The 8,678-nt window shown below is 38.3% G+C and overlaps 2 protein-coding genes across 4 annotated transcripts; one reads left to right on the forward strand and one right to left on the reverse strand.

Moving 5' to 3' along the window:
• The first annotated feature begins 233 nt into the window (after positions 1–233).
• On the forward strand, positions 234–2,961 carry LOC132195847 (sentrin-specific protease 2-like). Of its 2 annotated transcripts, none has more exons than XM_059618097.1 (10): positions 234–440; positions 596–793; positions 840–929; positions 990–1,152; positions 1,212–1,781; positions 1,833–2,026; positions 2,078–2,263; positions 2,314–2,376; positions 2,427–2,658; positions 2,715–2,961. In XM_059618097.1, exons 1-10 carry the CDS (start codon positions 406–408, stop codon positions 2,874–2,876), a joined length of 1,893 nt encoding a protein of 630 aa, XP_059474080.1. In that variant the 5' UTR covers positions 234–405; the 3' UTR covers positions 2,877–2,961. The 2 variants fall into 2 exon arrangements, with proteins under 2 accessions (XP_059474080.1, XP_059474081.1); XM_059618098.1 differs by having other exon boundaries at positions 2,430–2,658.
• A 104-nt stretch (positions 2,962–3,065) lies between these two features.
• Positions 3,066–8,672, reverse strand: LOC132195845 (sentrin-specific protease 6-like). 2 transcript variants are annotated; one of them, XM_059618094.1, is made up of 18 exons: positions 8,524–8,672; positions 7,945–8,146; positions 7,656–7,893; positions 7,272–7,573; positions 7,109–7,222; positions 6,704–6,965; positions 6,327–6,656; positions 6,103–6,187; positions 5,855–6,046; positions 5,590–5,757; positions 5,200–5,540; positions 5,080–5,141; positions 4,910–5,026; positions 4,626–4,847; positions 4,334–4,574; positions 4,104–4,282; positions 3,833–4,052; positions 3,066–3,774 (listed from the first exon to the last, which is right to left on the reverse strand). In XM_059618094.1, the coding sequence occupies exons 2-18, from the start codon at positions 8,139–8,141 to the stop codon at positions 3,190–3,192; spliced, it is 3,855 nt and encodes a 1,284-aa protein (XP_059474077.1). In that variant the 5' UTR covers positions 8,142–8,146; positions 8,524–8,672; the 3' UTR covers positions 3,066–3,189. The 2 variants fall into 2 exon arrangements, with proteins under 2 accessions (XP_059474077.1, XP_059474078.1); XM_059618095.1 differs by having other exon boundaries at positions 7,945–8,165; positions 8,524–8,631.
• Between the last annotated feature and the right edge of the window lie 6 nt (positions 8,673–8,678).

The following is an 8,678-nucleotide window of genomic DNA, read 5'->3' on the forward strand; positions in this document are numbered from 1 at the left end:
TAATATTGATCAAATTTCTTTTGCTAATGCAAAAATTTAATGCAATTAATGCAAGACTTAAATTTGGAAGCATCAAGATCAAGCATCCTATTACTATTAACCAGTTTCTATACAATTTCAAAATATTACACTGTATTACGCAAGATTAACTCAAGTTTAAATTTCGCGGAGTTCTTTTATGATTGGTTCTTGGATTTCAATCGGACGAATTGGACCTGTTGTTTTGAATTTGCATCAACCACGCCCATTTTCAACCATGCTTCGCTTCTCGCTCGATGCGAAAGTAATTTAGCAACTCGTAGACATATAATTTCTTGTTGCAGAATTCTAATTTTAATCGCAAACATGCATTTCGCATAGTTAGCGTCGTAGGGCACTTGCGATAAATTCTGACGTGGGATCAACATGAAATTTGATGCTGAGGTTATGTTGAAAACCAAGTATGTACATAGTGTTTAGCATTAATTTTCTGCTTTCTCTTTATCTCTGTAATCAAATCGATTGAATTAATGGTTTTTTTTTGCAATGACTGAAGTATATGGAGATATGTATTTATTGGTATTTATTGTGTACATAATAATTGATCATTTTTCAGTGGTTTTATTGAGTCAAACCTTACGCAACTGGCCAGACAGAAGATATGCTTCTTAGAACCTGCTTTTTGGAACATAATCAAACAGCACGAGAGACTCATGACTGTTGACGCTCTTCTAAAAAAACTAACTAAATTCATCAGAACCAAGCAGATTGCAAACAAGGACTTTTTATTCATCTTTATTGTGGACAATGAAGGGTAAGCTTGTTAACTTAAATATTTGTTTATCTAAATAGTTTTGCAGGAAATGCTGGTCATTTTTGGTTATTTGCTTGATGACAAAATTGAGACTGGGACTGAAACTGAAAAATGATGACGTTGTTAGAAGCTCCAGGTAAAAAGCCTTTAGATTTTGGTATTTTTGCACTGATGTTAAAATATGTAATACATCTAGCCTCGTCTCGGAAGTCGTGCCACTGGAATTAAAAAATAAAGTAGACTTGCTGGGCACATTGTTGAAGAAGAATTTGGTTCTAAACAGCAACTTTCTTTTGTTTGAAAACCTCACATCTAAAGTTTTGAGAAGTGTATTCGAACAAGTAAACAAAATTTTCCAGGTTCGTTCTTCACAGGAAAAAAAATCATCAACAGCTCACATTTTTTTTTACGATGGCAGGTGTACTACAAATTGCTAAGACAGCCAGAAGAACCGCGAGTGAAACACCAGCTGATGGAAAAGAATAACAAGCCACTGGAAGAGATGAAGAAAATTGGTGAAAATGAAACAACCAAGGAACAACAAAGGACACTCGTCTACAAAAGACCTCCTATTTTCAAACATCGAATTTCTCTCCTAAACAACAATTCCAAAGAGAAGCAAGAACAGAAAGTTTTGGAGGAAATGGAAACTGTCCCAGTGCAAGAAGAAGGGTCCAAAAAAGACGACAAAGATTCACAAGTGGAAGAGAAAACTGCAGTGAATGAAAAAAGTTCTGCGCCCAAAATAGATGCTGAGAGTTCACAAGTCCAAGAGGAAACTGCAATGGATGAAGAATGTTCTGCAAACAAAGAGCTGGCCATAGATCAACCTGTTGAAAAAGGAGAGATGGACCAAAATGACTCTGGCAATGCGTCAGATGACTTAAATACAGAAACACAGAGCAGCGTTTCGTGTGGAAAAATTGGAGAAACCGAAAATCAAGTGCTAGCAGCTCCTGCGCCAACACAAGAGTGTCAAAGATACAATGTAATAATTCAAATGTTTTGTGTGTTTTTTTATAATAATTTTTTATTCCAGTTGAGAAGAAAGAGGAATGACTTTGATAAATCAACCCCGCTGGAATTACCTTCAGACGACGATGATGAAACTGATGAAAACGAGATCTTCTATCAAAGCAAGAAAGGAGAGAAATTTCCTTTTACCAAAATGGATCTTGACTGCCTTGATCCTCATGCATGGCTCAATGACAGCATCATCAACTTTTACCTCCAGTAAGATTGATTAAAGGGGTACTTTTAATTTGATGATTAATTTTCATCTAGATACCTCCTTGATCAATGTCCGAAAACAATCTGTGACCAAGTTTACCTCTTCAGCACTTATTTTTATGCGCGACTAAACACTGACATTGAAAAAAGTAAGTCCCTTAAAGGCAACTTCATTCGCCCTTGGAAACCAGAAGACAGAATTTTCGACTTCAAATATCTGATCTTCCCTGTTCATGACTGGTAAAAGGTAATTTATTTTCTATCTTAAAATTATTCAATTTTAATTTTAGTGATCACTGGATCTTGGTTATTGTGGACACAGAGCTATCTGAGGAGGAAAAGAAGGATGCTGAGTATGATTAGTCTGACAATTTTTTTCTATTGAATAATTATTATGTGTTAGTAGGTTCATTTTCCTGATTTTGAATTCGATGATAGATGATGACAGTGAGGCTGAAATGGAGCTGGTGGCCAAAAAACTAAACCACTACTTAGACTGTGAAAGTCGCAGAGTTTTGGGTCGCAAAATCAGAGGCCCTAACTGTCGCAAGTTGATTGTGCCATTAGTTCCTCAGCAAAAGAACGGTTCAGATTGCGGCCTTTTTGTCCTTGAATACTTTGAACAGTTCCTGAAGGTTGCTGATAAACAAAATATTTATATCTTTAATTAAAAAATCTCTTCTTACAATAGTTGCTGAAAGCTGGTCAATCGATTCGAGAAATAGATTTTGAAAACTGGTTTGATTCAAAGGATGTTCGAAAGAAGAGGAAATTCTTGGCAAATTTGATCAGATCATTTGCTGAAAAGTCTGCAGTTCCTTCAAAGCAAAGGAAGAGAAGTGTGCCAAATTGAAGAAATTCTTAAAAGTGATGAAAAATTGTCACATTTTATTTTTACAATCAAATTAAAAAGTGAAGAGGAGTAAATTTTAATTTTATTACTAGGCTTGTTCCATTTATAGAAAAGTCAAAGAAAAGAAAATCAGGCCCGCAACATATTCAACCCCCCACAGGGTCTCTTTTGAAATAAAAATTGTTTTTATAAAGTGGTAATCAATTAAGCATACAAATTTATTCAACATAAGTCAAAAAGTTTGCATGGCATACTTAATATAATTGATCCTGTGGAAAATAGATCTTCAGAAACAATTAAGGTTCGGTGTCAATCAGCAAACCCGCTTAGGACTGATAGTCTCCGAATCACACTCGGCTTTCCGCTTAGCACTACTGCTGTCTGCACAGTCCTCAGTGGCAAAGTCTGTTGGATCATCGTTTGGGAAATGTTGATCCACCAACTGAATGCAATGTTCCATGTCCTCAGGGTCATTGCTGCCTCCTGTGTCATTTAACTCACACTTGCTGAAGTCCTCACTGACCAAAATTTCACTCTCAATGTTTGCCTCGACTGGCGGCAGCACATGTTCTTCTGGAACAATCACCGACAGGGACACAACTCTTGGAGTCTCAACTTCACCCGGTACTTCTTCGGCTGGACAAATTGACTGCAGCTCTGGTTTTAACTCGTTTGGTTCAGGTGGTATGACTACTTTGATAGATTTCCCAACAACTTCAAGCGTCCCTGAGGTCAGGGGTTTGGCGAAGGTCAGTTCCGGCAACTTGACCTTAACACCCTGTTCAGCCATCATCTTCTGTATCAGTTTGGCGATGTATTCTCGCTTTGTCCGGATTGTGTTCTCTTCGAACCATTGTAGCAAACTCTTTAAAGGTAGGCAAAAATCTCTGATAGGGTGCTGTAAGAGACAGGCTGTTGTTTAAATATGCAAAAGCGTTGAAATAGTATCAGCTGACCTCAAAAAAGCTCTCGGCATACTGCAACATAAACAATCCACAGTCTGTGAAGTTGTTTTGATGAGGAATTTTGGGCAACGAGCCACGAATGTTGTCCTTGTTGAAGTCGCGCTCCTTTCCCTTTTTTACTTTGTACTCAATACGCAGGTATTCCCTAAGAGTAGCCACCACCCTGCCCCTTCGATTTGTTGGAAGCGAATCAAAGATCAAAATGCAGGGCCTAAACAAACTCATGAAAGAAAATTAACAATAACTAAATACGGAAACTAACTGCTTGACAGCATCTGGTGGGTAAATATAGTCACATTCGATTTTGACAGGAGCTTCTTTTTCCACAGCACTTTGCTCCTGATTCTGTTCAGCCTCAGTTTCTTCTTCCGTCTCAAACTCGTCCTCATCCCCTTCAGCCTCATCCCTCTCAGAGCCTTCACTATCCTCAAGTGCAATGATCTGTAGCAGATAATTAGTTTGGCTGGGAAAAAAAGCAAAGAAGTCCCTTACTGTTTCAGAGTTCTTTGCTTGGAGAATTTTGAGGCTGTTGGGCGACACGTTTGAGGCAAGAGTGACAGTTGTGGCTCCGATGGTGAATTGTTTGAGGACACCGGATCCACCCTCGATGGTCACTTTTGCTGTGGCCTGTTTTGGTTTATTCAACAATTCGGCTGGCACTGGCTGGCCATCACAGAAACGCACAGGACCTTCTAGTCCAGGGAAGCAGATAACCGCCAAGAACCAATGGGCGCTGCAAGCAATTAGTTTAAGAAAAAATTTCAAGAAATAAAATAGATCTTACTGTTCATTAATGGGAATAAAAATAAAATCCTTCTCAAAGATGTCTATGTTTTTTGTCCAGCTCTTGACTCTAGCATGACGTTGCTCAGAAGCACTCAACTTTTCAGTATTTGCATCGGACTTTCTTGTAAGTTGCTTTGTTGTAAGTCGCCTGTAGAAGAAGCTGCTGAAGATGTGTGTCCGAGCCTGGTCAAACTCTGTGAGTTTTGTCAGTGTCAAGTACCTGCAAATTATTGTTGCACATAGAAACAAGATAGTTAATTTTATTTGGATTTGATTGCTCACTTTAAGTAGAAGTCGACAATGGCATCATTTAAAAACTGCTCCTCACCAAGACAAAGGTAATCAAATGTGGTAATAGGAATACCTCCTTTGAGAGGTGGTTTTGGGTAGACAAAGAGTCTGAAGAATAAAAAATGTATATAAAAAGACATGAAAGCAAATAAATCACTCACTCTTTGCTCTCTTCTACAATTGGCTTTACTTCCTTTGCTCTTGACTTTGTGCCAGAAACACTCTAAAAAAATTAGCATTTTAGAGTAAGTTTATTAAGTTAATTAATAAGGTAATTGTACCTCGTTGCTCATGGGAGAGGCCTTGACCAAAAGAGCATTGGCTTCTTTATATTCCAACATTGTCATGATGTCCCTGCCATATGCTTTACCGAAAATATTCTTGAGAAGAATTTTAGTTTCGTCACTTAACTTTTCCGGGAGAATAGTAATCCTTTTCCTTGTTTCGTTCTTGGATAAAGGGTCAAAATAAGGTTCTTTGCTAGCATCAGTCATGCTGAGCATAACTCTTATTTTATCAGCAGTGGAGCACCTGACGTAAAAGAATAAGACTGGAACTGATCTTCCCATATGAGCCAGCACCGTCACAATCGATGACCGAGGGACCTCAATAACTAGTGGAACTACCAAAGAAACATTAAATTAATTTCAATTTGAAAATTAGCAAGGCACCTTTGGTTTCTGGGTGTGGCAAACTGATCCGCACACCTTCAGGACAGATCAGTACATTCTCCAATGGGGCAACTTTGTAAGATCCAACACGCACTGTCCGACATTTCATTGTGACTCCCCCTCCAACATGGCCCTTTTGATAGTTTTCAATCAAATTGTTCCCTATGCCTGCAGAAAGTTGCAAATATTAAATTGCTGACATTAAATTAAACATCATGCAATTCAGAAATACTACAAAATAAATTAAAAACGTATGCATTCTTACCTAATGATAATTTCATATCATGTTCTGTGATTTGCAGTTCCTCAATAGAAGGTTCCTTATCTGTGATCGTGGAACTAAGTTCAGCTTCTTTGCTAATTACAATGCACTTCTCCACACTGAGCACTGGGGTTGGTGCAGGTTTCAGTCTACTTGCTGCACTATCATCCTCATCATCAGAAATGGTAAGACAGACTAATAACAATTTTATATTTTAGACTAAAAATACAAATTATGTAAAAAAAAAATACCAGGTTCTTCTGCTACAGTGGGCTTCTTCACAGGCACTGCTCTTTTGTTCTTAATTATTATAGGTGGTTGGCGCGCAGGGCTTTGCTATTAAACAAGGAAGTGGTTTCATATTAATTGGAAAAAAAATAAGTAACCGACATCTAATATCATTCAGTGAATACTTTCTTATTTTTAAATCTCCGTTTACTATAAAGTTAAAATTTAAAAAAATTCAAAGCATTACCTGTAAAGCTGGCTTCAGTTTTGAAGTTAATCCAACAGGTTTAGCTGCCGTAGTTGAAACAGCAGTTTTCAGCTTTGAAGTTGAAGGAATTGGAGGTGCAGGAGAATGCTTGTTAAGTGGTGCAACATTTTTAAGATATGATTTGCCAGTGCTATTATTTGGTTGTTTCCGAGCCTTCACCAGGCTTGGATCATCAACTATCCTCACATCGGGAGGGAAAACTCTGTTACACCTCTGACACCTGCTCAAATCTATGCTGCATAAGCCACAGTTTTTGCAAATGGCCACCTTCCCTGGCATCATCTTCATAATGGTATCTTTTTCTTCGGCCTAACCACAATTTTAAGTATTGCCCTCTGAAATTCATAAAAAATTACCTTGGCTTGAGTTAGTTGCGTTGTGGGTGAACTTTGAGGAGGTATGTTGCTCTTCATTGGAGACGTTGGAAATTTTGGAGAGCTTGAGCTCAACAACACGCTGTTTTTCACCAGGCTTGATGACACTTTAGGTGTACTACAATTTGTGTTCAGTGGCAAACGAGCTTCGTTGACTTGAGGTAAGGGTGGTGGCGGTGGCGGAGGTGGTGTCTTGGGAAGTTCGGTAGGTAGTGGAGGCGGAGGTTGCTCTGTCTCCATTTCTCTAAAATTTTGGACAAAGGAAACAAAATTAATAATCTCTTAAATATTTATTAAAACTTGAAAAATGGCGCTTTTCTTTTTTTAATAAGCTTATCTATCATAACATTATCAAAAAAGCAACTAAAACGAGGAAGAAAAACTTACTCATTTTCATTGCTATTGTCAAAACTTGAGATAGGAACAGCCTTGCATGATGTGGATGAGATGATGTTGTAGTTCTGGTTTCCATGTTTAAGGATTTGAGGAGGTTTCTTTATTCTAAACACACATGTAAGTATTAAAATTTTAAATGAAAATATTTATTTACATGGGAGGAGTGGTTTGAGTGCGCTGTGGGCTCATCACAGGTTGGTGCTTGTTGCCAAATGGGATGAGTTGGGGGACTGCAGGAGTGACAGGGCGCAGGGGTGTCAACAGAAGTTGGCAGGGACGAGGAGCAGGAGGCGTAGATTGATTAGGTTGAGGAGGCCGAGGAGGAGACAATTGGTTGGGTTGTGGAGGTCGAGGAGGCGATGCTTGAATTTTCATGGGGGTAGGCTGCTTCGCAAATTCAATTCCCAATTTTTCCTGAAACTGCTGCACATTTCTAACAGCGTATTGTTGAGCATTCTGTGGAAAGACAATTAAAATTAATTAGAAGAAAGCCAATTGAAATTCATAATCTGAGAAATTTATAATTTTGCAGTTTTACCGGAGACACCATGATGATGTTGCTGGCACTAGGCATGACTTTAAAGACTTGAGGGTGGTAGACAGTATACTTTTGGGAAGAGCCGTCTAATACAATCCTTTGCTGAGACTGACTACCTTGTTGATTTGGATTTTGTAAGATGAAATTGGGATTCATCTGTAAATGCTGATTTTGAAAGTTTCCTGCCATCTGTTGGATGATCTGCCCTGATGTTTTAGCAGGTGTTGTTTGTAGTTGCCTAGTTTAATTTACAAATGATAAGACGAATTTAAATCAAATCAAGTCTTACTGCCCGCAAACACCATAGGGAATGCCATTAGTTGTTACGATCCTGTAGATACCCTCGCTGGCATCTACGAGTTCAACGTTAGCCGCGGTCGGAGTGTCCTGTATGGAAATTGCAGTGGGCACGCCAGGCAAGTGCTGACCCTCGTCCATAATTCCGGAATAACCAAATAAACGCAAATCCTGATGGCCTTGATACATTCAATCTGTTTGGAAAAACACAAACTTACAAAAATAAATTATCTAAAAATCTATTTGATGGTCCTATTTAAAGGTACATAATGGATTTTATAAATGCAACATGGGTGGAAGATTTTAAAACCTTATGCCAAAATATCACCTTTCAGTGCTTGAGAGGCTCAATGTACATAAATCAACCAAAGTGTCGGTTAGATGATGAATTGGCCCCTGATACTGAATGTTTAGGAAAAAAAGGGATAGATTTTAAATACATAAAAATATTTCAGTGTTGGTTGCCTCCCGAGCACAAACCTTGCCAATAATTTAGCGTTCACGCCAAAACAGTATATTCCCTACTTATAAATAGCATTTTAAAAACAAGATGGATTAGTTAAAACCTTACCTAGGGGCCGAATCGGCAAAAATAATGCATGTTTTCGTTAAAAATTGGCGAATTCAAAACACATCACAAATCTCAGCAAAACGAGAAAGAACAACAACTTGTGTACTTCCCCTCTCCTCCCTCTCGTTGCCCTCGCTTCTTTTTCCCCCCGTTTC

The sequence above is a fragment of the Neocloeon triangulifer genome, unplaced genomic scaffold (assembly GCF_031216515.1).
Source record: "Neocloeon triangulifer isolate White Clay Creek 2 clone unplaced genomic scaffold, ASM3121651v1 ptg000011l, whole genome shotgun sequence".
NCBI classification, from domain to species: domain Eukaryota; kingdom Metazoa; phylum Arthropoda; class Insecta; order Ephemeroptera; family Baetidae; genus Neocloeon; species Neocloeon triangulifer.